At 53.7% G+C, this 26489-nt stretch overlaps 1 protein-coding gene across 1 annotated transcript in view; it reads right to left on the bottom strand.

Moving 5' to 3' along the window:
* Positions 1-19427, bottom strand: part of FAM167A (family with sequence similarity 167 member A) — a 30888-nt gene extending 11461 nt beyond the window's left edge. The window contains exons 1-2 of the mRNA XM_055428039.2: positions 19029-19427; positions 4261-5064 (exon numbers count right to left, since the gene is read on the bottom strand). Coding sequence (XP_055284014.1) covers positions 4261-4632 — 372 coding nt within the window. The 5' untranslated portion in view covers positions 4633-5064; positions 19029-19427. The remainder of the gene's footprint in view (positions 1-4260; positions 5065-19028) is intronic.
* Positions 19428-26489: the final 7062 nt, after the last annotated feature.

Genomic DNA, 26489 nt, shown 5'->3' with positions numbered 1-26489 from the left:
AAAGCCCAGTTTCATGAAGGAGCCTTGAGTAAAGGTACACTGGAGCTAGAAACCCTTTGTGCATCAAACCTCATCTCAGCCAGCACCCAGCCTGGATGGCTCTGAGCAACTAATTATTCTCATCATGCTCCAGGCATGGCTCCCCACATCCTGCTTTAGGGTTGGTACAAGACGTTGCTAATAACATGGGTCCCGTTCTGAGACCAGCAGAATTTTAAATGCAGGCTTTTCGACAACTCCTGGCCCCAATGACTTGAACACCTGATGTGGGCACGGGTACCCAGTACACAGGAAAGAGATCTGGGTCCAGAGCCTGGAGCTGCGGGTCTTAGCTTAGTCGCATCCTTGTGTAAGACCTTGGAGAAGTTACTTAAACTCTCTGACCCTCAGGCTCATCATCGTTCTGAGCCTCAGTCTTCTCATAAAGTGGGAAGAGCAAATACCTCCAATTCTTCTCACTTAGATACTGCATGTAAAAGTGCTTTGGGGACCATAAGATGCTTCCTAGGTGGGCAGGGTTAACGTGGGTATCACCTTCAAGCCTCTTACCTCATCCCCATCAGAAGATGCTCAGTGAGCCTGAACTGTCATTTGGCCACGATCATTCAGTGGCAATGGATAACACTGGCCTCAGCGGGCAGTGTGTGGACACCCTAGTCACATGCTTGTCAAGCGGGCAGCACAGGCTGCCTGGAGAAGGCTAACCTGGAGAAGCTGGACCCGAGCTGTGGCCACAGAGGGGCCAGCTGGGCCCACAGCTACAGGACTCCTGCCACAGCAGGCCTCACAGTTATTAAAACCTGTCAGGTTTCTTTTCCTTTTTCTAACAACCATAAACACCTTTTTGGCGGGAGGCTTTGTCTGTGGGGATCAAACACCTGCGTGAGGCTAAGAGAAAAATATCTGTTGATGCTCAGGGATTCTTGCCACAAAGACAAGCACTTAGGAAGCTGGGATTTTTATTTATTTATTTTTTTTGGTTTTAGTTTTGGCTCTGCACAGGCCAAGGAGATGATTTCTCCCTTTCCTTTATCCTTCAAGCTGGCAAGGGGAATGTTTTAGGATTGAAGACAGAAGGCAGATGGGAGCATCTCTTCTTCTCTTGGGCTGTGAACTCTGGGGTCAGAGGTTTGTGACGTTCTGAATTTCAGGCTTAGCTAGAGGGCTGAGTCCCACAGCTTTAGGGCCATGCCCTTTCTAGCTGACCCCTTCTTGAAGCATTGCCTGCCACCCCCCACCCCCACCAACTCCAGGCCCCTTGGCCACCTAGTGAGGCTACCCTGGAGGTGGAAAGCTGGAGGCTGTGACCTCTGACAGCGGGAGCAACCCGGATCAAGCCGAGTCACAGAGGGTCATTTTATCCGGCTCCGAGTCTGTCTTCCCAGAAAGCGAACCTGTAGAGTCAGGGGGCTGAAGCTGCCAAGTACAGAGCTGGCAGCCCTGCCTGCCATGGCTGGGTGGCGCCACCTCTCCTGGACAGTCGGGGAACCAAAGGTCAGGTCTTGCTGGCTAGAGAAATAGTGCCATCAGGGTTTTTAAGTATTTCCACCTTCCTTCTACCCACAATGAGTGACTCTGAAGGAAAACTCACTACTTGCAAGTCCCTGGGGGTGTCAGAAGTGCCTGAACTTGCCCTGCAGTCAAAGCTGAGAGGGAGGGCAGACCCTGATGGCGCTGCTAGGATCCTCTCTGGCCTTGGAAATAAACCAACATTCAAGCAGTCACTCTACCTTTGAACTGGCCTCCTAGGAGGCAGGAGAGGACCACCATCCTTACAGACCCAACTTCACCTGCCTCTAGGAGGGTCAGCAATTGACAACAAGCACCTCACTCATTCCCTGGGTCAGGAAGATCCCCTGGAGGAGGAAATGGCAACCCACTCCAGTATTATTGCCTGGAAAATCCCATGGGCAGAGGAACTTGGCAGGCTATAGTCCATAGGGTCCCAAAGAGTCGGACATGACACATACACACCTCACTCTCTGCATCAACTGTCTCAGGATAAGAGAGAGAACTGTTCAGGGAACAAACCCACGACTGAACCCAAACGCCTAAGCAACTGAATTTGGCATCGTGTAGGGGAAACAGCCACACGGCTGACTGAATTGCAGATTTTTAATTGGTTTCCTTGGCCACATCAAGAGAAAAGACATATTTGCAAGTGAGCCTGACAAATTGCCAGAGAGAGTCCACCCAGGTATAGAGAAAACTTGACTCAGGGCTTAAAATAAAACAAAAGTTATTGAAACCAATTTTGAAATGACTATTTTTTTTTTAATGGGTTAATTTTTAATGACACCTTCAACAAGTTAACAGATGACAAATTAGGGAAACAATGACATGAAGTCTGATGTTTGAGACTTAAAACTAGAGAACAGGCATGTTGATCAAACGTTCGACCCTGTTTTCAAGTCATCAAAGGATTTTACAGGTCACCTTTGTCAGTGTTTAACTTTAGAAGCAGGCAGAGGTGCATGTTTTAGCTGGCCTGCCCACCCGTCTGCACCAGGGCTGCTCTGGCCTCAGACTCACCGTCTTCTGAAGAAACTCGGCTCGTGGGCCACTCAGTGTGGGGTGCTGTGACTTTAACTCGGGACGCCCAAGCGCATGGGTAGATGCGGCAGCGGGGCTTAGGGCTCAAGCCTGTGGGTCCTGGGACTTCCCTCTGAGGTCCTGCCTTGGTCCTCTGACCCCAGGCTTGCCTGCGTTTCAGTCTTAGAGCCTCAAAGTGTGGTCCGTGGACCACCAGTGCAGCACCATCTTGGAGCTTGTTGGAAATTCAGAATCAAGGGTTCCCTTCCTGTAGAATCAGAACCTTCATTTTAACAAGGTCAGAATCCTCCCATTAGAGCCGGAGAGTCTCTGCCTTGAGAGTTTCTCTACCTGCCGCCCGAAGAGGCCTGCCCGATGACAGGGCCCTGTGGGGGCGACCCCCTCACCCACAGCCTCTCTCCCCAAAGCTCTGCTCTCACTGGTAAAGGCTGAGTTCACCACTTACTAGTCATATAATTCTGGGCAGGTTGTCTGACTCCTATGAGCCTCAGTTTACTCATCTGTATCATGGAGGCAAAAATAGCAATTGCACAGGTCTGTTCTAGGATTCAAAGAGACCCCAGTGTAAGGGCCGGACTCTCACCAATTTTGTTTCTCCCTCTGCCCCATCCTACACATTCTGTTGACTGCCTGCAGGCATCTCTTGTGAGTTGACATTTTTAGGAGTCACAGAAGAAAATCAACTGCCTTCGGAAGACACCACATAGTATAGTGGTTAAGAAGGGCCAAACGACGCAGCTTTGCACGCCCACCCCCCGTCTCATGTGCTGAGCGCCACCACTGATGGGAGTCTGCCATGACCACGGGCAGAAAAAGGGTTGAGCTGCTGGTCCCGGCTCCCAGTGCACGCCCAGTGCTCACACTTACCCCACCTGGATGCCCTCTCATCCAGTGTGTCAGTGCTCAGTCACGTCAGACACTTTGCAACCCCATGGACTGTAGTCCACCAGGCTCCTCTGTCCATGGAATTCTCCAGGCAAGAATACTGGAGTGGGTTGCCATGCCCTTCTCCAGGGGATCTTTCTGACCCAGAGATCAAATCCTTGTCTCCTGAATTGCATGCAGGTGGATTTTTACATTCTGAGCCACCAGGGAAGCCTTGGTTTCTTGGCAATTTCCTACTCAGTCTCCAAGGCTCAGCCCAGAGCCTTCATCCTCACCAGACCAGATCAACCATGTCACCCGAGGGATCTCCCTATTCACTCCTCAATGTGCACAGAGCACTGCTGGGCTGAGCCCAAGCTACACAGCCCCACTGCCCAGCACAGCACCGTGGGGAGAGTGGCTGCCGAATAAAGGATCACAGGGGCGGATGGCAGGATGACGGGCTTTCGGACAGGAAGAGGCACAGTCACAGTCCAGGAAGGAGTGCATGAGACTCTTCTGCCAGACCCGACTTCACCTGGCTCTAGGAGGTTCAGCAATTGACAACAAGCACCTCACTCATTCCTTGAACTACTCAGCACTTGGACCACTCGGTGTGGAATGCTGTGGCTTCGGGGTGGCATCAGGAAGGCTGGGGACACCTTCAGAACGTGGGCTCAGGCTCTCCATAAGTACCTGTGGTTGGGGTCTGAAGGACACACGGACCCACATAATAATGAGGCCCACCCTTGACTGCATAGGAAGATGTGAAATCAGGGGGAAGAGACAGAGACAGAAAGGCTTCTCTTCTGGGGCTTCCTGAAGGGACAGCCACTTACTTACCAGTTCCTTCCTGAGCCAGGCTATAGCTTCGTCGATGCTCTCAAAGCCCTCCAGCTTGCCAGTGGGCGGGGGCCCGTCATCCTGGTTAGCCCTCCCATTAGGTGGGGGATGCGGCCTGAGTGCCCTCGCTCGCAGAAGCGAGGGTTCCTCCTCCGCAGAGCCCCGCTGCTCGGCTGCCGGCCTTGGGAAGGGCCACGTCTGCTCCTCCAGCCTGGCCTGCCACTCCAGGTAGGAAGGCCTCCGGGTCTCCAGCCTCAGTTTCTCCGTGAGGGCCTTCAGGCTCCGGAGGTGGTCATCTGGAGGTGGGGCTGTTCCTGCCGGCCCTTCTTCCCCACCGGCCACTTCTTCTACTTGGATCTGGGGCACAGACATTCTAGAACCTGCCCGGACAGCCAGACATGAGAGGTGGTGGTGGAAGGTGCTGTGGGATTCTTGGTGGGCAGCAAGGTCGGGTCCTGCTCTGGAGGGGTCTCATCCAGTGGGGTCCGAGGCTCCCAAGGGCATCGCTAGGAAGGGCGCGGCTCCTGGAGTCCAGAGTGGGTGGAGGGGACCTGTACAGTGTCCACTGGAGCAGCTGCCAACGTTCAGGGCTTAAGAGGCTTCCTGGAGAGCTGTGGGCGCCATGATTTGCAAGAGGCAGGAACAGACAAGCATTAGCAGGAATCTTTGGGGGCAGCTTTGCCAAGAAGATCTATCAGTGCTGGAGGGGAAGGCAGATAAGGCTCCAGTAGGGATGCATGACGGACCCCGTCCCCTTTGCAGGAAGTGCAGGAGGCGGCGGGAAGCCGCTGGCTGGTGTGGGACCTGCAAGAAGGATTGGAATGACGTCAGTGCTGACCCCTCCCTTGGACGCAGCCTCAGGAGGGGACGCCGAGGCTCAGAGAGGCTCAGTGCTTGAAGTCGATGCAGGAAAGAATGGACTTTGTACAGTGTCTTACCATTTAGGAAATGGTTCCACCCCTATTATCTCATTTAATCCTCCTTATAAGTCTATAATTACTTATTTTTGTCTCCGTGTTATGCATGAGGAGTCAGAGTCTCCAGAGGTTACATGGCTCACCCAAGAGCTCCCAGTGATTAGTAAGGATGCCAGGCTCAGGTCTTTTTGAGCTAAGGCTGCCAGCAGGAGGGAAAGGGTGGCCCCCAGGCAGACTCAGGTGAGCCTTGGGTCCAGAGACCCCTGACTCCGCCCCACCCTGCCCACTACAGCCCCTTCCTAGGCTCTGGTTCCTCAGGGCGAGTCCTACTGCACACCCTCGGCTTCTTTCTCCAAGGACAACACCTTACCTCACCTCATCAGAGCAGGAAGCAAAGCAACCTACAGAGGGAGAGCAGGCTGCTCTTGGGTGGATTGTTAAACGGAGCGAGGCCATGACTCACCTTCTACGAAGATGGTTCTCACATTCACCTAATATGCCCACACAGCAGCACCTCCCGGGCTGGGGCTGCAGTTCTCTGATCTGACTTGGCCTTCCCACCCTCACAGAGGAGGTGAGAGCCAGGCCCTTGCCCCATCACAGGGAGGCAGGGAAGTAACTGAGCCAGAATCAGGCCAGCCTCCATGCCCCACAGGGTCTGGGCAGGTGGAGGTGGGCCATCAGAGTGGGAGAGCTTTCACTTGGGCAGAGAAGAGGAGTCCTTGGTTTTCAGGGTGAGTTTTGAAAATTTGTGTGAGGGCATGAGGTTGGGCAAAAGACTGAACTGGTATGGAACACCATCCAAGATAAAGCTTACATGAGGCGGGGGACAGAAAAACAAGACATCTGCAGCCCAGAGAGGACACTTGATATGGAAAAGGTAGGGAATGAATAGATTTGTATTGACCTGGATGTGCCTAAGGAGAAACGGAAACTAAGAGTTGTGATTGTGTGTCTAGGGTGGTGGGAACCAGGCATGGGGCGATGGTGTGAGGGCTGGGCCACTAGGGAGGCTGTGGGCTCATCTCCACCTGGGCTTGGAGTTATTCAAGAGCTGAGCCTGCTGTCTCTCTGGACGGTTCCTGCAACCCCTTCCTGAGATCGCATCTGATCAGAGGGATGCACTGCACTTGGCTCCAGGAATGAAAAGAAATCTTCCCCCTACTGATGGCAGAGAAACCTAGCTTTCAACTCCAGTCACACAGATGAGAATCCCCTGAGGAACCTCCACAACATGAGTCCCAGGCCTGTCCCAGGGGTCCCGATTCAGTTAGTCTTAGCCAGACTCAGGCATCAACACATTTTAAAGCTCCCCAAGTGATCTGAGAGGACTGGGGTTGAGAACCATTAGGTCTTGAGACAGAAGCACGAGACTTGGAATCAGATCGCTCAGCTGTAGGTGCTTCCAGGCTTGCTGAGCCTCAGTCTCCTCATCTGTAAAATGGAGGGGGACAATACCAACCCCCTAGGTTTGGGACGTTGGCAGAACTAAGGGTTGTGTGGACTTTCTGTGGGCGTAGCACACCCTGCAAATGTGGGGGTATTCTCCTGGGGGCCTTCTATGGAGCCTCACCATCATCCAGGCTTCTCAAGAATCTCTCCAAGTCTAAAGACCCATTGGCCTCTGTCTGGGGCCCCTCCGGGGCACCATCCGCCTCTTTGCTGAGGTGCCAGAGTCTGGCTGGAGTGTGCCCAGGGTGGTTTTACCCTCCAGGGCATCATCCGCTGACAGAGGAGCGCTGGCGATTTCCAGTGAAGCCTTTTAAGGAGATGAGCCCTGAGATCTGTGAGCAGAAGAAGCTACTGGGACGTCTGCCTGCCTCCCTTTCTGCACCCTCCCTGCAGAGGGAGGACCTGTTAGGAGGCGTGCTCTTTCTGGGGGAAACAGCTCTGACCGCTGTCGCTGTCGTGTAGCTGCCTCCTGGGGGCGGGGAGCTTATTTTAATCAGCGGTCTCTGCATCAGTTCCAAGAAGACCTGCGCAGACAGTGTCAGGACGGCTTGGTGGTATGGGCAGGAGCGCCTGCGGGAGTCAGCCCCTGCTGATCCCTGATCTGCTGAGCGTGTGCGTAGACGGCGCCCCTGTGTGTCCATCCTCTCCCTCAAGCCTCATGGCTGCCCTGAGGAGCAGGTGAAAAAGTGAAAGTGAAAGTCGCTCAGTCATGTCTGACTCTTTGCGACCCCAGGGACTATACAGTTCATGGAATTTTCCAGGCCAAGTACTGGAGTGGGTTGCTGTTCCCTTCTCCAGGGGATCTTCCCAACCCGGGGATCGAACCCAGGTCTCCTGCGCTGCAACTGAGCCACAGGGGGAGTGAGGAGCAGGTGGTGTTACCCTATGTCAAGAATGGGAAGATCGAGCTCAGGAAGGCTGAGGGACTTGGGTCAGCCTCCTCCTACTCCAGGGGGCACAGGCCTTGGCGTCAGTCCCCCAGGGGCCCAGCTCTGTGATCTTTGGCATGTAGCTTCAGGCCACTCCGTGCTTCTGTGTCTTCCCCTGACAAATGGGAAGAATCAGGACTCCCTATGTAATTTCCTGGGCTTGGGGAGAAATGTAATAAGGGAGCCTTGTTACAACGCACTAAGGTTTGGGGACTTCTCTGATGGTCAGTGGTTAAGAATCCACCTTGCAATACAGAGAATATGGGTTCAATCCCTGGCAGGTGAACTAAGATCCCACATGCTTCAGAGCAACTAAACCGGAGCCGCTACTACTGAGCCCGCGAGCCTCAACTAGAGTCCTTACAGCGCAATGAAGGATCCCACACACTACAACTAAGACCTGAGGGGCAGCCAAAAAAAAGTACTAAGATTTTCAAGACAGGGACAGCAGAGCAGGAACCCAAGGACAGGGCCCTGTGGGGCTGCCCAGGTCCCTTGCTCGTGAAGCTGGCCCCGAGGGTAATACTATCAACTTTGTAGGTCATTTTGAAAACTAGGCAAGGTGACAAATATCAAGCCCTTAACAGTGCCTGGTCTACAGTAACCCCGAGACAAAGTGACATTCGTTGGAGACTTGGCAAAGACAGAGAGTCCCAGGAGAGAAGCCAGAGAATGCTGCCAGATCTAGGACCCGGGACATCCAGAAAAACAAGGCTGGACGGTAATCCCACCAGGCCTGGGCACGCCCCGCCAGGCAGCCACTGAGCTGCGGGAGAACGTGAAGTTCCTGAAGCAGAAGACAAGCCCTGGGGGCGATCAGCTCCTGTAGTAGTGACGTGTCAGCGCCTGGGACCCACACCACACACAGGACTGCTGTTCAAACACGCTCCTGGCTCGCTCTGGGCCCACAGTGGCTGCTACAAAGGATGCCGTGCCAGCCATGAGCTAATGCCCCGGCTGCTGGGGGAGTCAGGTGGGTGCAGCCCAGTCATGTGGCCAACATCTCATCCCAAGATGACCTAATCTGTCCTCCTGGACAACTTCCAAATCCACTTCCTAGATGGGCTCTGAGAGCAGAAAGCGTGCTGAAGACCCATTCTCTCTCATCGCTCTCTCTTTTTTTAATGCTTATTTTTATTTATTTGGCTGTGCCGGGTCCTAGTTGCAGCATGTGGGATCTAGTTCCCTGACCAGGGGTTGAACCCAGGCCCCCTACATTGGGAGTGTGGAGTCCTAACCACTGGACCACCAGAGAAGTATCCCCTTCCCTCCCTATTGCCCTGTGTTTTCCTAAGAAAGTCTCAGTCACTCTCTCCAGCAGTCTGGAACCCCAGGCTCCAGTCTGCTCCTTCTAGTCTGGGGTTCTCCACTAGAAGGGACTCATTTCTTCTCCGTGATACACAAATCTTTCCAACACTGAATCCTGGGCCCTCTCATGGCCGCTGTGACTTTGCACAAGCTGTTTCTCTCAGCCCAGAATGCCCTTTGCTCCCTTCCACATCTCACTTCTCAGGAATTCTCCCCCTTCAAGTTTTCCTCGACTTGCCCACGCTGCATGTGCCCCCGCAATGCCACGAGACCACATCGGGGAAACAATTATGTCATCGCAGCAGCATCAGGTCACATCTCCACAGAGCGGCTCACGCCAGGCATTGTTCTAAGAGCTTCCCGTGCACGAACACGTTCAGTCCTCACAATACCCTCCCGAGGCATGCGTTATCACCGTCTCCATGACCGAGATGAGGAGACCAAAGCCCTGAGAGGTAGAGTAGCCAGCCCCAGGCCACAGAACCAACTGAAAAGGTGGGAACTGAGCCCTGTGGTCTGGCTCCAGGTTGGCTCAAAACTGGGCTCAGTGGCCCTCTTAGACCACAGCACTTCTACGAGGAACTTTCTCCACGGTCTCCTCCACTGGCCTCTGAGCCTCATGAGGGCTGACTCTTGGAAATGAGGGAGACAAACAGTTCATTTGGGGAGCCAAAGCATATAACTGAGGGCTGAGCAGTGTCATAAATTAAGATGAAGACCAAAAGACACTCTCCCCCACATTTCCACGTGTCCCTTAGATAGGGTGGTGCCACCGCCAGTTGAGGCTGGATGACTGCTGTCCACTCAAAGAAGCTTTTACTGAGTCCATCTGGAGGGCCCTCCCTGGTGGTCTATTGGCTAGGACTTTGCCCTCCCAACACAGGGGCCCCAGGTTCGATCCCTGGTCAAGGAACTAGATCCCACATGCTGCAACTAAGAGGCAGTGCAGCCAAATAAATAAATATTTAGGAAAAAAAAAAAGACTCCACCTGTATCCATAGTTGATTGTTTCCTAATTTACAATCTACTATGGGTAATGCTTGATGAGGATGCAATAAGAATTTTCCGTATGGGTAAATTTACACTTCTGCCGCTCCTTCTAGTAGAATTGCCACCCATGGGCCCTTGTGCCTCAACTGACATGCTCTGGTTTTCACTGGGGTGATACCCGCTGCACAGGCTCTTCTGCACATGCGTGTGAGGCTGGCCCTGGCCTCCAGCAGCAGAGCACTGGATAACATGCAGGAACTGGAGTGGAGATGAACAGTCCCTTAAGGCATCCCATCCCGGCCAGATCTGCCTTGCTGAGGAAAGTCAGATCCTGTGAGGGCCTCAGCCGCAGCGTAGCCAGTTCTTCACTGTGGAAATGCTCCTGCAGAAGACAGACCCAGCTGCGGGGCCCACTCCCGGGGCCGGACCTCCGGCTCTGTGTCCACTGCTGTGCCTTTCACTGCCTATGCTCATCCACCTCCTACTCCTGGGTCAGGCCGGGCCCACCAATCCCTAAAAGAGAGCCTCCCTGTGGGTGTGTTTTATGTATCCTGAGGCCTAAAATCCCTATCAGAGGGACTCAGACCCAGGGCTGAGGGGCCACCTAAGCAGGAGGGGAGCGGCAGCACTCTGCCGGCCACCTCCCAGCAGGGCCACAGAGCCTCACCTTCCAGCCACAGGCGTGCCCTGAGAGCGGGTCAGAGGCCGCGGGCCGAAGACAAAGGGACCCCTGATTCCTGCTGCAGGTCTGTCCTCTGGGAGGGGGGAATCCCTCTCCAGCAGGAGCTGTGAGACTTGGGTCTCAGCCCCTCTTTTGAAAATGAAGTGGCTGCAGTGTCTGTCCCACAGCCACCCGCAGGGCTGGAAGGACAGAGGTGGGCAAAGGGCTCTGTGGTCCGCACTTCACATTATGAACTTCCAAGGTGGCTGAGGCCACGACTCACACCTGAATCTTTTTCTCTGCTAAAGCAACAAATCCCTCTTTGTTCCAGGTGAGTGACAGGTCAGGAGGTGTGGGACACGGAGGTGGAGTTGTGATGAGGCTGGCTTTTCAGTATGGGGTTTCATCATAAGACCCTAATGCTTATCTTAAATGGAGAGCCCAGGGCTGGCCCTCAGGTCTGACCTCCAGCGGCCGATGGAGGCTGGAAAACCCCATCTGCGCTCTGTAGACTCGTGGGATGAGAGGCTGGGGGACACAGCCCTATGCCCCATGGAGCGGCCCACAGTCTCCAGGGCACTTCCAGGAGCTGCCAGAGAGCACGTTTTCTCGCCTCCTCTGAGGTTGCCATGGTGACTGAAGCAGGAGGGGACACTGCTGGTTTGGCCCTGCACAGATCGTCGTTCCCAGCTCATCTTTATTCCTGGTCTTGCTCAAAGCTGGTGTTGGGCACACCTGAGCCGGGGAACACATGTGCAGAGACGGGACCCCGGGTGCCTACTGTGGGTTCCTGGGGGCGAATGAGTTGGGACAGTGTGTGTGTATGTGTCTATGTGTGTGTGTGTATCTATGTGTGTGTGTGTGTCTATGTGTGTGTGTGTGTCTATGCGTTTGTGTGTGTGCACGAATGTGTGTGGTGGGGCAGGCTTTATTGCGTGTGTGCTCTGGGCGTGCACGGTGGGGGATGCTGGTGAGGACAGTGGGGTGGCATTTGGGTTCCTCCCATTCACCCGTGATGCGCTCCTCAGGGGCCGCAAGGTGCCACCAGGAGAACCCTCCACTCCCCGCTTCCAGAAAGCCACCCCTTGGCTACCTAGATCACTCTTGCCCCAAACCACTGTGAGACTCCAGCCGTTTCCTCTAAGACTCTGAGACTGTGCCCCCGTCCTCATGCCTTGCTCTGTCGGCTGACATCTCCCTGATCTCACGCCACCGCTCCGATGCCACCTCCACAGACACCAGCTCTGACCAGCCCACTGGGATGTCCCTGCTTCCTTTTTCTTTGTAGCTCTTCCCACTCACATAACTAGGATGTTCCACATTGATCACAGTGTCACCCATGGGAATGTAAGCCCCTGAGTGCAGGGACTTCGTCTCGTTCACGACTGTGATCCTGGTGCTCAGAACAGTGCCTAACGCACAGTAGGTGCTCAGTACACGCGATGGACAAGTGAAGGGGCAATAGGACGGATGAAAGAAGGGAGACTCTCCGGACAGTCGGCTTTATCCTGCTGCCCACCGCGGGCCCTGGAGGAGCGCCCTTCTCCTCGCTGGGTCTAGAGCTCTGCTGTGAAGCTCATCGGAGGGCTGCTCTCCTCTTCAAAGTCCTCGAGGAAACCCCACCTTCCAAGCCATCCTCTGAATGTTGCCAGCACTGTCACTCGCGCTGCACCATGGCCTGTGTGACCTTGAACGGTGAGTGTCCAGGCTCCCTGACCACCGTCCAGCTCCCTGATGGGAAGGACCTTCCTTTCCCTTCTGTGTTCCGAGTTCTGCAAACAGCGGATGTTCATTAAATGCTGAGGATGGTGGTGCTGTGAACCAGTGAACAAATTCACACCTCCAGATGGTTTCCTGCCCAGTAGAAGACCCCCTGCAAGTTCAAGGTCAGAATGTTTCTAGTGAGTCTGAGTGGGGAGGGCAGAGGTGCTTTATGAAGCTGGTCTCAGCTTGATGTTTTAGCCTTTCCATGTAGCCTCTGCTGCTGCTGCTGCTGAGTCACTTCAGTCGTGTCCGACTCTGTGTGACCCCATAGACGGAAGCCCACCAGGCTCCCCCGTCCCTGGGATTCTCCAGGCAAGAACACTGGAGTGGGTTGCCATTTCCTTCTCCAATGTGTGAAAGTGAAAAGTGAAAGTGAAGTCGCTCAGTCGTGTCCGACCCCTAGCGACCCCACGGACTGCAGCCTACCAGGCTCCTCCATCCATGGGATTTTCTAGGCAAGAGTACTGGAGTGGCTTGCCATTGCCTTCTGCTGCTGCTGCTGCTGCTAAGTCGCTTCAGTCGTGTCCGACTCTGTGCGACCCCATAGACGGTAGCCCACCAGGCTCCTCCGTCCCTGGGATTCTCCAGGCAAGAACACTGGAGTGGGTTGCCATTGCCTTCTCCTGACAAGTCTCTGAGCCTATTTCAGACACCATCTCATTCTAGACTCTGTAGTCTTCCAGCCCAGTGGACGGGGTGGAGGGAGGCTGGGGGTGCTACATTCCTCACGCCCTCACTGCCTGATCCAGGGGTCCCAGGACTGCTGCTGGGGGAGGGGAACGGGCCCCCCATTTTGGTCAGATTCAGCCCGGGTGGGAAAGAGGCACCCCTGACCCGGGAGTCAGCTCCAGGAACCCTATCCCCACCCCACAACTCGAGTGACTGTGGTGGCTCACTTCCCCTTAGGGTTTCACTTCTCCGCTCTGAAGTGCACGGTTTGGGGGCAGTGGTCTTGACCCTTATTCCTTGCCAATAAGCGCAGAGTCTAGACCACAGCACCCCATGGGGTTGTCACCTTGTCACGAAGTCGCACTCACAGCGGGTAGGGACAGAGGAACCCACTCACCGCGCTCTCTCAGGCGTTTCTCCCAGTGAGGCTTGGTTTGCAAGTCTTGTGCTAATGGCTGCACCTCAGGTTATCACTCAGTGCTGCCTTGTCCACACCTGAAGTCACAGGAGCCGTCACAAACGCTGGGAAATCACGCTGCAGTTTATAAACGTTTCCCATACTCACTCGATGACCCAGGGTGGAAGGACCTTCCTGAGAGTATAACAGAGAAGCCGCAAACCAGAGATGTTGTAAGACCTGCCTGGGGTCACACAGCTCTGTTCGGGGAGCTGGCTGGGCTTGGACCCACATCTTCTGACTCCAAGGGGAGCTTCCAATGTCTAAACTACGGAGAAAGCTTGCTCTGTCTTGCTGGGACACTGTGAGCAGGCAAGGATCTATAAAAAATACTTGTCAGGACTTCTGTGCTTTTAAAGAGCTTGGTCCATGCTGAATAATTGATGGGCCTGCTCTCCGCTGCAGAGAGAGGCCACACAGGCCTCCCGCTGAGGCTGGGAATGGAGAGACCTTTCCTATCGTTTTCCCCGGTGAAAGAGGTGGCTGAGAAAACCTCCGAAAAAGACTTGTGTGTCCCCGTGGGTGGGGGAGAGGTCCTGGCTCCCGGGAGCCACAGATGCAATTTACTGCCGGGCTGAAAGGAGAGGAGGGGCTGCCGGGCCACACAGCATCCCCGCCACCGTGTCCCCTCCAAGGCTGCGAGGCCCTGGGAAAGGGCTGCTCGGCTTCGACAGGCGGGAGAAAGCTGCCTGAGAATCTGAGGGTCCCTCGGGGGGAGCAGGGGCATTAGCCATGGGAAACACAGAGCCCGAGCTGGAGGTTCTCCTCCGTGAGAACCCTGACGAGGCAGAGATACACAGGAGGGGTGAGGCAACCCTTCGTTGCCTGGCCGACCGCTGCATGTGACCGCGGGGTTCTTCTGGCCAAAGGCCATGGCAGCAGGGATTAGGGGGCAGAAGGCAGACACAGAGTGGCCTTTAGAGCAATTTGCAGAGATCAAAGTAGAAGGCTGTTTGAGCAGACACTCTAAGAACAGGGAACGTTTCACAGCTGAGGATGCAGGAGCTGTGCATCCTCTCCCATGGAGTGTATCCGCCCCACCCAAGGGTCCCCTAAATATCATTTGTCTCAGCTCCCAGACAAGTCAGAGTTAGGACTATCTGAGTCCACAGGATAATGGGCTTCAACTTCAAATAAGCGGAAGCAACCAGGTCAGGCTCAAATGGGAAACTATTGGGATGACTGGTTTTCTGTTTCACTCCGCATCGAAAGTTCCAAAGCCTAATGGTTTGGCAAGGACTTCCTAAGAAGTTTCACTAGCTTCTGCATAGTCTGTCTGGGCGTGCTGACTTCTCAGGGGGGGTGAAGGGTCCTCAGAGTTCCCCTGTGTTTGGGCAAGGCCTGTACTAAGGATGTGTGGGAGCTCTGTCTGCAGCTCCCTCAAAGCACAGCCCTGCACCCTCTGGGGCCCCGGGCAGAACAGAAAGTAGGATGTGTGACCTTGCTCCTCTTTGGTGTCAACATGAGCTGAACACAGCCAGATGCTGAGCTGCCTGAATTCACACTTCACAAAGGGCAGGAATCAGGAGTTGGAGAAAGAGATGGAACAGGTTAGGGATGAGGCAGGACTGGGTGTTGGTGGATGTGGGTTGATGGCTAAGCCCTGACACTAATTCTCTGACCTTGGGATCATAATGGAATCAACTGCAAAGCCTTGCAAGGATCCGATGAGTATATGTTAATTCTTAATTATGCCTCTAGTAGGACAGTCCCTTCCCGCCCATGACAGTGCTTGACTGGACTCTCCCTGGCTGCCAGACCACTGAAGTTAGCTCACACGTTTCTGTGTGCCCCAGAATTTGCAGAATATCACTCTGCTGTCAGCCCAGAACTCTGGGCTGCACAAATGGTCTGTTCTCTTCAGCAACTTTGATCAGCTCTGCATTCCTCGGGAACAGAGCTATCGTCTTATGCTTCCTTGGTGAGATGTCAATGATTGACCTTAAAACCCTTCACAGACATGAGATGTTCTGTGTGGTACTGTGGGGCCAGCTGCAACCAGCTGCATTCAACAAGGGACATCCCAACCCCAGCCGGGAGCCTAGTGTAGGGTTCTCTACTCCAGAAGGGGCTCTGGCAAATGCTTGAGTGTCTTTCTTACTGCTCAACACCAGACATTTGATAATTAATACAGTAAACATTAGAAATGCATTCTCGTTGGTGAAAACAGAGGTATTCAAGATATGCCGGCCAAATGAATTTTGACTCATGAAAGGGTAGGGAGAAAGAATCTGGCAAGACCTCGAGGGAGGTATGATCGGGCCTTCTAGAGAGATAGATGAGTGTGAGTTGAACCAAGCTCACAGAACAGGCCTTCTGACCTCTGCTGGACCCATTTGCAAATAAACAAGTGTTCAAAAAATGTCTAGATGGGTGGCAGAATTCAGTCTGAGGCTTATTTTCATTCAGCCTGATATTGAGGTTTGCTCTCACCTCATAGTTTTCAGTGGCTTCCATCAAACAAGTAAACAAACAACAACACAACAGAACCTGAGAGTCTGGACCAAAACCATAGGTCAGAAAAGCCATGTCCCCATGTCAAGACACATGTAAATGCTCACGGGATGGGTGTGCAGCTTTAACTTGATGATGGACAAGGATGACGAGGGCCTGAAGTGGCTTGCCCAGTCAAGGATCCTGATCTAGAACCTTCCTGTGTACTCCTCAGCATGCACCACCCTGGCTGGCCTCCCGGGGCTGAATTGGCCAGCTCACACTCAGGCCCGGCTGGCTTCCTGGAATGAGGAAAGGTTGCTCACCTTCAGTGAGCCTGAGCTGTGGCTGCAGTGGAGGTCCCTGTCTGGGCCCATAATGTCCCTGGAAACCAGCTCTGAGTTGGGCCTTCCAGGTCCCAAGGGACAAGCCTGACGACAAAGCCTCTAGGAATACATAAGCAGCTCCCACATCTGAATCTGGTTACCTGAAGGAATCTCTGGCCGTCCTGGAGAGATGGCCTTGAAGAAGTGGGGCTCAGTCTGTGTCTGGGAGGAGATGAACCCCACCCCTCCCCAGGGCTATGTGAAGGCTGCTGTGCAGGGGCCAGGAGTGCGGTGACCCATGATGGTGGGGAGTTCACTGTCCCCCTACCCTCCTGGATGGTGTGTCCACAGGGAGAACAGCTCCTATGCTCTGCACTTCCTTCCTTGAGGAGCTTTTCATGGGCTAGTGTTGCTGTGGGTTGGGACAGAAGATGGGTACGGGGCAGTGCGCACCGCTAACTTCTCTTGGCACTTTCTCTGTTTTCCTCTCTTCTCCTGCCTCTCCAGAGAGAAGTATGGAGGGGGGCGCAGGGGAGGGGCAGCGATGGGCTTTCCTGCACCAGGGCAGCTGTCCTAACCATGCAGAAGCTGCCATTTGCAGTCTCCCTGACTCACGTTGGCAACTTGACCCCCCGGGGCAGCTCAAACGCTACAAGCTGATGACAAAGTTCCTCCTAACCACCGTGCCCACCTCCAGAACCTTCCGGGTCCACCTGCCCACTGCCCTCTGCTTAGTCCATGCGTGCCCCCTTGAGCTCTGCTTCAGAATTTGCCTTCCCTTTCTTTCTCCTCGCCCCGGTCCAAATCCCAGAGTCCATGTGCATGCTGAGAGTCATCCTGATTAATCCTAGAAGATTTCCATCTCATGACTGAGAACTCCCTTCCCGCCTAGTCAGGAAACTGAGATCAGACTGCTCCAGTTGTCATTCATCTTCCAGCTATGAATGGACAGCTCTATGTCCCAGGCAAACAAACAGCGACTGCTGGGGAATGCACAGCTCCCAGAAGGTTCTGGGAATTCCAGAATTACTCCTGTAGGGCCAAGGGAGTTTTCCACGAGCAAAATTTACCTAGAGAGTGCCACCTGCATGCGTGAGGAGACTGACAAGCAGTTTCTTCCTCACTGGGCTGGGGCTCGGTGGATCTCTCTCAGCAATACTTAGGCACTGCCTGAATTTACTCCCCTGCCACAGTCCCTCTTGGAAAGAGGCCAAGCTGGTAGAGATGGAGGTGGGACTGTGAATTTAGTGGAATCCCATGCATGTAATTGGGAGGACAAGACAGGAGCAAGTACACGAGAAGTTGGGGGTCTTCAAGTGGGCAAAGAGGAAAAGGGGGTGAGGGAGGGCCCTTTCCTCTCTTGGCTTCAGGGGAGTGGGATTGAAGCCAGCCAGGTGGAAGGCAGAGACTGGCCTCTCTCCTGGCTTCACAGGGCCCTTGAGACGCCAGGGGCATTCCCAGGCCAGAGGACAAGACCTGCCACACCACGCAGTCCCCTTTTCAGCTGGTTACTTCCCTCTCTGCTCAGACGTTCAAAGTCTTCCTTTGAGATCACTGTCTTAGGAGTCAGGCATGTGGGGCTGAATCGCACTGCTCTTTCACCAGTCCCACGCGCTGCACCAAGTTACTGAACCTCTTGGAGGCCCGTTGGTAAAATGGGGGCAAAATGTCTCCTCGAAGGGCGATCATGAGGATTAAATGGCCAGTGGGTGTGCAGGGTTCTCAAGCTCGACTGGCAAATGCACTCAGGGAAGAAGAGCTGTCATCACTGTGCACTCTAAGTACAGCTCCTGGCTGCTTTGCCAAGCCCCTTAAAATCCCGCCCGCAGAAGCTCCCACCCCGCAGACACGGCTAGGCAGAGGCGCCCTGGCCATCTCCGCTCTCCCAGGACTTTGCCCAGCTCAGCATCCTGCCTGGAGGGCGGTAGCACTATCTCTGGGGATCGGAAAGGAAGCTGCTTTAGAACCACGCCTCCCTCCGGCACTCTAGGGATTGCCCTGTTGGCGGGATCTGGCTTGTTCCACTTGGGATTCACTGGGAACTGCTGGGAGCTGGTGGAAACAATCCGGAAGAGCATGGCTGTGGGTTTGAGACAGCGGTCTACCAACCTGGAATCAACCCACCTTCCAAATATTCTCAGGAGAAACGGAATGAGAAACAGATACAGGCAATATGGGATTAAAAAAGGCAGAACAGTCAACGTGACTTGGTGCACACAGACGTCTGCCTCCTGGCCACAGGCTATACAGACCTGCCCGCCTTCTCTCAGTGACCAGGAGTCAGCCACAGTGCTACTCATTCCCCCAGGCCCGCCTGGCTGCGCAGTGCCCGCTGACCACACTGACCTCAGCCTTTCAGAGCACTCTCAGGCCCAAGTGCCCTTGGGTCACTTCTCCTGAGTTGGTGATTGCATCCTTGGGACAGGAACACCCACATCACTGAGCCTGAAGTACACAGAGGGAACCAGGTGGGCTTGGAGGCGATCAGCGCTCAGGGAGTAGACCTGGAGAGACTGAGTGGGGCTCCTCCCTTTCACATCTCAAACCTCAAATCTCCACCCAGATCTTAGCCCTGGAAGAGGCCAGCTGGGATATGAGATGGAGGTCACCCACCCGCCCCACTCCCGCTGAGGGCAGCGAGCCCCCAGAGGAGGGAGAGGCAGGACCTCATCTCCTGCGGGCGGGTGCGGGGTGTCCACTCCAGGGTGCCCTGAGGTGGGTGCTCCCGCAGTCCCCGCTGCTCCCGTCTACTGCCAGTTCTGGGGACCTGCGGTGCCCCGAGAGCCCCCTCCCCTGGCGGCGCCGCAGGCCTCTAGACCGGCCCCCAGACCCGGGATCATCCCCCCACAGCCGCGAACCCACCTTCCCGTGCGCTCCGAGGCCCCCTCCAGGGCTGCCACCAGGTCCCCGCCTTCTCCTTTCGAAGCCGGCTCCCGGCTCCTCCGCAGCCTCTGGCCCCGGCTTCGGGGCTGAGCCGGCTTCTGCCTCCCTTTCTCTCTTGCCACGGTGAATTCCCAGCACTATTCTTTTTTTTTTAAAGGGACTTTTTTTTTTTTTTTTGCGTTGCGTCAGGGCGGTTGCTTGGCGACAGCGGAGCTATTCGGCCGCGAGTCCTTTCAGCCGAGATCCCCTCCAGCCTCTCATTCAAGCCGCTCCGCCCGGGGCTCGGGGCCCGCGGCGCGCCGGGTCCTAAAGCCCTTCTGGCTGCTCGTTCCCGGCCAGGACCTCAACCCGAGCAGCCGAGAGCAGAAGCAAACCGCACGCGATGGCCCAAACCCTAGACGAAACCAAACCCAAATAGACTTAAAAAAAAAAAAAAAAACAGAAAAGAAACCAAGGCGGTTTTCCTCCAAGCATGGCAACGTGGCTTTGCCACTGCCAGCAGTTTGCCTGCGTGGAGGGGCAGGAGAACCCCTTTTCCAGCGGTGTTGGCAAACAGGGAGCCTACACTCCGCCCGCCAGCGGCTTGAATTCCAACCAGCAGCAGCAAGGCCTGTATACTGAGTGCCCAGCACGTGCCACACCATCACAGCCCCTTGGTGGGTCAGCTTACAGGTGACGAAACTGAGGCTAAGTAGAATCAGACGTTCTTTCAGTCCGGGGCCTCGGCGGGGGGCAGAGGGCGCTGCCCTAGAGCTTGTGTTTGCCCCCTAACCACAGCTTGCCTCGAGGCACAGAATACCAGGTGCTGTGCCAGCCGCTGGAGCTACTGGACACGGGTGGCCCTGCTCAACCGCAGCCCAGAGCTCCAGGCACCTAAGGCACACACAGGACTGCAACCAGGGCCGCCCCGCCCAGGCCTTTAGGGTCAGTCCTGACTGCAGACGGGCTACTCCAGTCCCAGTGACGGGGGCAGGGCTCCTCCTCTTCCTGGGATCTCCCGTCCCAGGGCTGATTACTGGAAGCTAGCCTTACTCTCAGGGGCAGCCTGGACACCACCAGGTTCTTTTCCCAGACTCTTGAGTCTTCTTTGCGGGGTCCTTCAAAGTTATCTCCTCTCCATGCTCAAGAGAGTACTGGAGATGCAGGGCAAGCATCGTTGTTTCCAGGGTAGATGGACACACTGAGGAGTGGGGCTGCAGAGTGGCTTGACCCAAGGTGACTGGCCTTCTTCTCTATGGGACTCAGCTCCCAAGATGCTTGAGACCTTTGTGCTGCCCTCTGGTGCCAGTGACCCTCACTGCAATTCCCCATCTGAGCCCTGTCCTACTTCCTTTCTTCCTCTTTCACTAGGACATCCGCTGAGGATTTTGTCAAAGGAGACATCCCACTGATGGGAGCACCTCTTCATGCAAATAGGCTGACAATGCTAAACCCGCAAGTGTTCTTGAACAGGGGCTTTCTGGAGAGTCCCTGGCATTGACCCAACCTCTTGACTCTAGCTCTTAAATATGAAAAGTGAAAGTGAAAGTTGATCAGTTGGGTCTGACTCTTGGTGACCCCATGGACTGTAGCCTGCCATGCTCCTCTGTCCATGGAGTTCTCCAGGCAAGAACACTGGAGTGGGTAGCCATTCCCTCTTCCACGGGATCTTCGTGACCCAGAGAGCAAACCTGTGTCTCCTATATTGCAGGCAGATTCTTTGCCATCTGAGCCATCAGGGAAGCCCTTGTATGGATCCAGTCTTTCCACTTCTGTTCATTCCCTCTGCCACTGCCCTGGCTCATGTCAGCTCAGCTGACTTACAGAACTGTAGCATAGGATCACATGTAGCCATCCAAATAAAATTCTCAAAAAAAACCTGATGACACAGGAAAATGCTAATAATCTCACACTAAGCAAATAAGACTGGAACATCAAATGTCGAAGTAAATAAGACAGTATGAAGCCTTTAATTCTAATATTTAATCATTTTATACAGGTAGAAAAAAGATCTGGAGGAGGTATGCAAATATCAGCTGTGATTTTTTTTTCTGGGGTGGTAGAATAACAGAGAATTTTAAATTTCTCCTACCGTTCCGTTCCGTCGCTCAGTCGTGTCCGACTCTATGCGACCCCATGGACTGTAACCTACCAGGCTTCTCCGTCCATGGGATTCTCCAGGCAAGAATCATTAAATTTCTACAGTGATTGTTTTTGTAATTTTCAGTGTTGAAAAACACTGCTACAAGGAGAAGAGGGCTCTGAGCTTGGGGTATGAACCTGATGTCTCCTGCTCTGAATGCCTTTTATATGAGGAGCTGTGAGGCTGGGCTGGAGCTCAGAGCAGCATGGTTCCCTCGGGGCTCTTCCCCTCCAGTGGCTGTTTGGACCACGGGACACTGGGCTGGTTCAGGAAGTGCCTGTCATTCAGAGGCGTTGGTGCTGGCAACGGTAATGGCTCTCTTGTGCCCTTATCTCTCAAAAGGGATTGACTCAGGCCGAAGCACAGAAAGCAGATGAGGACCAGCTTCGCATCCTGTAGGGAGCCCAGCAGGTCAATGAACATTTATGGGTGGCTTGCTCTGTACCACCAGGTGTGGAGCCTGACACTTGTTGATGTAGGAATTGATTAACAAAGAGCATGCACCTTAGAACTAGAGTGGGGGGGGGCGGTGACAGAGGCCATCTAAGCCCAGATGAGGAGGATGAGGGAGTCGGCTAGGAGAGGAGATGGGAGGCCTGACAAGACCAGAGAAGGAACTGCATTTGCAAGAGTGTGTGCAGGCCAGAGGGGGCTTGACCACCGCTGAGAGGAAGAGTGCAAGACTGCATAATGAGCCAAAGTGAAAGTGAAGTCACTCAGTCGTCACTCAGTCACTGCAGCCTACCAGGCTCCTCCGTCCATGGGATTTTCCAGGCAAGAGTACTGGAGTGGGGTGCCATTGCCTTCTCCACATGATGAGCCAAAGTAAGGTCTTTGAACATGACCCTGAAGGCAGGGGGTTAAGCTGCTTTTGTGTCTTGTCACAGCTTTTATGTCTGAGAAAACCTGGCTGGGTGAGGGGACAAGACAGGAGGCAAAGAGACCAATAAACAGATTGTTTGCACCTTTCCAGGGGCGAGACATGTTGGGAGTTCAGGCCCCCAGCAGGGAGAGGCTCGTTGCATTCCCAGGTGATGCTGGACCATGGGGAGAGCAGCGTGGGGGAGAGGCCCAGCAGGGATCTGGAGGCAGGCAGGCTCAGGTGCAAGTCCTGGCTCTTCTGTGGCTGGTGTGTGCCTGTGTAGAGTCACTCAAGTTTTCTGACTGCAGCTACTTCATCTGTAAAATGGAAATAATTTTAATAATACTATCCTATACATGGGCAAGAGGGCCTGCCTTGGCTCCATGCTTTAGATAGCCCTCATCTGGTTCTCCTCCAGGGAAGAGGGCCATGAGGCCAGAGGAATCACCACTCCAACTCCACTCCTCCCCTCTCCTGTGCTCTAGGTATCCAGGACCCGGGAATTTCCTCCCCAGATGGCCTGCATTCGGGCTTATGTAGGCCTCTTCCCTGGACTTGGAGTGGACTCTCAGGGTTGGGCTTTTCCTACTTAAGCACAATGGCCCTCAGGTCAAAAATGAAAGAAGGAAGGCCACGGGTGGGGCTGAAACCTCACCTCTCTGCCCCGGTGATCTAGGTGTGCAAAGATTTGCAATTGAAACCTGCCTTTGAGGTTGTTATAAAGATATGTTTGTCCAGGAAAGAGGAAAGAACAAACATTATCTAATGATTTGTTAGCTTGGTTTACAACTCTCAAATATTTGGACACATGGCATGTGGGCCTCCATTTATGCCTTAGCTTTAGACCTCTCAAACAGTGAGGGTGGGCCTGATGGTTTGTTTAAGAAGTCCAGGACACCACACATATCTGTGAACTCTCGTCAGCCGGTCACTCTCCTCTCCACCATGGCATCTCCTGCAGAGTTTGCACTTTGATCTGATGAACACTTGTAAGAATCACCATCTGAAAGATGCTGCAGTGTATTTCCAGGTCAGGAGGAGAAGGGGGCAGCAGAGGATGAGATGGTTGGATGGCATCACCAACTCAATGGACATGAGTTTGAGCAAATTCCGGGAGATGGTGAAGGACAGGGAAGCCTGGTGTGCTGCAGTCCATGGGGTCTCAAAGAATTGGATACTACTGAGCAACTGAACAACGATAACCAGCACATCCTCAGCTGCAATGAGGTCTCCCTGGGCACTCCCAGCTCTGGAAGGAAAGCAGAAATGATAACATTTAATGACGGGCATGAAGCAGCCTGCTGCCAGGAAAGAACCTTCTAGATCCTTCATCTAGAATATCATCTCACTGCCTTTGAACTCTGGAGAGAGCCCTGGGTAGGAACCAGGAGATCCAGGCTCCAGTCCTGTCTCTGTAACTAATTAGACTTTTGTCAAATTCCTGGAATTCTTTTTAAATATAGTTCCCCATGCTATACAATAAATCCCTGTTGCTTATCTATTTTATTTTGTTTATTTAATTTTTTTTTGACCATGCCATGCAGCATGTGGGATCTTACTTCCCCAACCAGGGATCAAACCTGTGTTTACTCCTACATTGGATGCATGGAGTCTTAACCATTGGACTGTCAAGGAAGTCCTGTGATCTTTCTATCACTAAGAAAACCGAGATCATAAACATGGTCTTTAGAGGCAGAAACAAGGCCAAGTCAAAAAAGATAATGCTGTACTTATTACCCATTACTGGGAAGGGTTTCTGGGGGAAGAAGTTCTCTGGGTCTTCATATTCGTCCCCTTTCCAAGAATTATATACCTCAAGACAGACCTCTCTAACTTCCGTATACTAAACTGCTCAACCAAAATCAACACAAACTGATTGTCCCCATGGAAGTTGGAGCAAATGGGATGCATGCTTTCCCTGCCACCCCATCCTGACCAGCAAGTTGGGGATGAAGGGTACCGAATGCCCAGTTCTGGTTTTGGGGACCTTGGATCTGGTTCTGGCTTTGCCACTTGTTATTGGGCTGCTTTGGGCAAATAACTACCCTTTTGAGCTTCCATTTGCCCTTCTACACATCAGGGGTCACAATACCTATCACCATGCTATCACAATACCTTGTCATGGCAAGGATTTGAATGAATGTGAATACTTGCCTGTAAAATGCCTGATGTGACGTTTGGCACAGAGTAGGCACCCAATGAAGAATGTTTTTTTCACCATGTCTGTGCACCAGCTAATCTTCGATTGTGCCCCATCTGAGAAGGGTCATGCCTGGTCTAGGCTAGTCTAGTCTGCTCATTCTAGTCTAACCCACAGCACAAGCAAATATTAAACAATCAAGCTGACGAGGTTCCCGAATGTCTTAGCTGCCTTATTCGCCTTCCTTGAACATGAGGTAGTCCTGTAAGGAACCTGACACTAGGAACACAGGATGGGGCACAGGGCAGATCACACACCCCGTGGTTCAGCCGCAATCCTCAGGCACAGACTCAGGGCACTTCCTGGCAGGGATGCAGCCAGGATGCAGCGTGGGTGGCTGCGACTGCCCTGACTACCGTCTCATGCTTAGGACTGTTTCTGGTCCACAGAGAACTAGAAGCAGACAGGGAAAGGAAAATAGATGCAGGCACCCGGAGATGGGCTTACTGATGCTCTCAGGGATGAGGGAGACCACAAGAAGGGTGACAGGTAGTAAGCACACAGAGCAATCACTTCTGCAGGACGCCCTGCAGAAAGTGAGTCACCTTTAGATTAGTGTTTCTTCATCAGATCAAAATGTTTGGCGAACAGAGTCAGCCCTCCTTGAAAATGGTTGGTTGCAATGATGCTATAGGCTTATGAGAAGGAGGAGGAAGAAACTGAGGGTGGGGAGGGAGGAGGAGGGAGAGGAGAAATGAGGAGGAGGAGGGGATGGAGGGGAGGAGGAGAAGCAGAAGAAAGGTGGAAGAGAGAAAGAAAATATTCGGAATAGTGCTGTGGCTTGAGACTTGTATGTTGAAATCCTAATTCCCACTGTGACGGCATTAGGAGATGGGGCCTGGGGGAGGTGATGAGGTCATGAGGGTGGAGCCCTCATGAATGGGAATAGTTCCCTTATAAAGAGACACTGCAGAGCTTCCCTCACTCCTTCTGCCCCGTGAGGACACAGCAAGAAGACACTGGCTACGAACCAGGAAGCGGGCCCTCACCAAACACCAAATCTGCTTTGATCTGGGACTTCCAGCCTCCAGAACTGTGAGAAATAAAAGTTCTATTGTTTATAAACCACCCAACCTGTGGTGTTTTCTTAGAAGAGTGTGAATGGACTGAGATAGTGGGATACATTCTTCCTCAGTGGCCTGGCGTCTCGGAGTCAGGGGCTGTGTGAGTGACCAGGACTCTGCCAGGGTGAGCTAACAGTCTGACTCTGCCCCCGGCCCCCCAGGAAGGCAGCCCTCGGTCCATGCAGGCCAGGTGGTCTAGCTGTCCCAGGAAGGGTCAGTCAGCCTGGGGCTGGGATCCTACACCCCACCCCCTGCAGTGGGGCACCCCAACCTCAGGCAGACTCACCATACCATACCATCTCTCACCATACCATCTCTCGCCATACCATACCATCTCTCACCATACCATCCCATCTCTCACCATCCCATCCCATCTCTCACCATCCCATCTCTCGCCATCCCATACCGTCTCTCGCCATCCCATCTCTCGCCATCCCATCCCATCTCTCGCCATACCATCTCTCACCATACCATCCCATCTCTCACCATGCCATCTCCCGCCCCACCCTCTCCTGCCGCGCCGTCTCTCTGGAGGACCCACTCTGTTCTCTTTCTACCTGACCTCAGTTTTCCAAGCCACTTTCCCCCGTGGGCATTTCTGCATCCTTGCAAGCTAGGGCTCATACGCTGAAAAGCATGGATTATGTTTGAAGTTTCACAAGGGAGAAAAGTAACCTACTGGCAGTTGGGAGAGAAGAGCACCTCAGAGGAACTCTAAAATCCTCCCACTGCCCCCGCCTTCCACCCATGTCCACAAAAGTAGCCTTTCTTACCCTGAAGTCCAGGTATGCAAGCCGTGCAGGCCCATGGGACTCAGAGTCTAAGAGAGATCAGATGGAGCCCAAAAGAAGTCAGGCAGAGGCCAAGTTCAAAAAACAGCTAACGATCCATAGATAACATAGATAAATAGGGAAATGTATGGGCACCAAGGCGAAGAGGAGGCGTGGGGTGAACTGGGAGATGGGGATTGACATACACATTCAGTTCAGTTCAGTCGCTCACTCCTGTCTGACTCTCCGCGACCCCATGAACCACAGCACGCCAGGCCTCCCGGTCCATCACCAACTCCCGGAGTTCACTCAAACTCATGTCCATCGAGTTGGTGATGCCATCCAGCCATCTCATTCTCTGTCGTCCCCGTCTCCTCCCACCCCCAATCCCTCCTAGCATCAGATTCTTTTCCAGTGAGTCA

Source organism: Moschus berezovskii, chromosome 7 (genome assembly GCF_049115385.1).
Source record: "Moschus berezovskii isolate FMDL1 chromosome 7, NW_MosBer_1.0, whole genome shotgun sequence".
In the NCBI taxonomy this organism is placed as follows: domain Eukaryota; kingdom Metazoa; phylum Chordata; class Mammalia; order Artiodactyla; family Moschidae; genus Moschus; species Moschus berezovskii.
The sequence above is the reverse complement of the archived record's forward strand: the minus strand, read 5'-3'. Positions and strand labels throughout refer to the sequence as shown.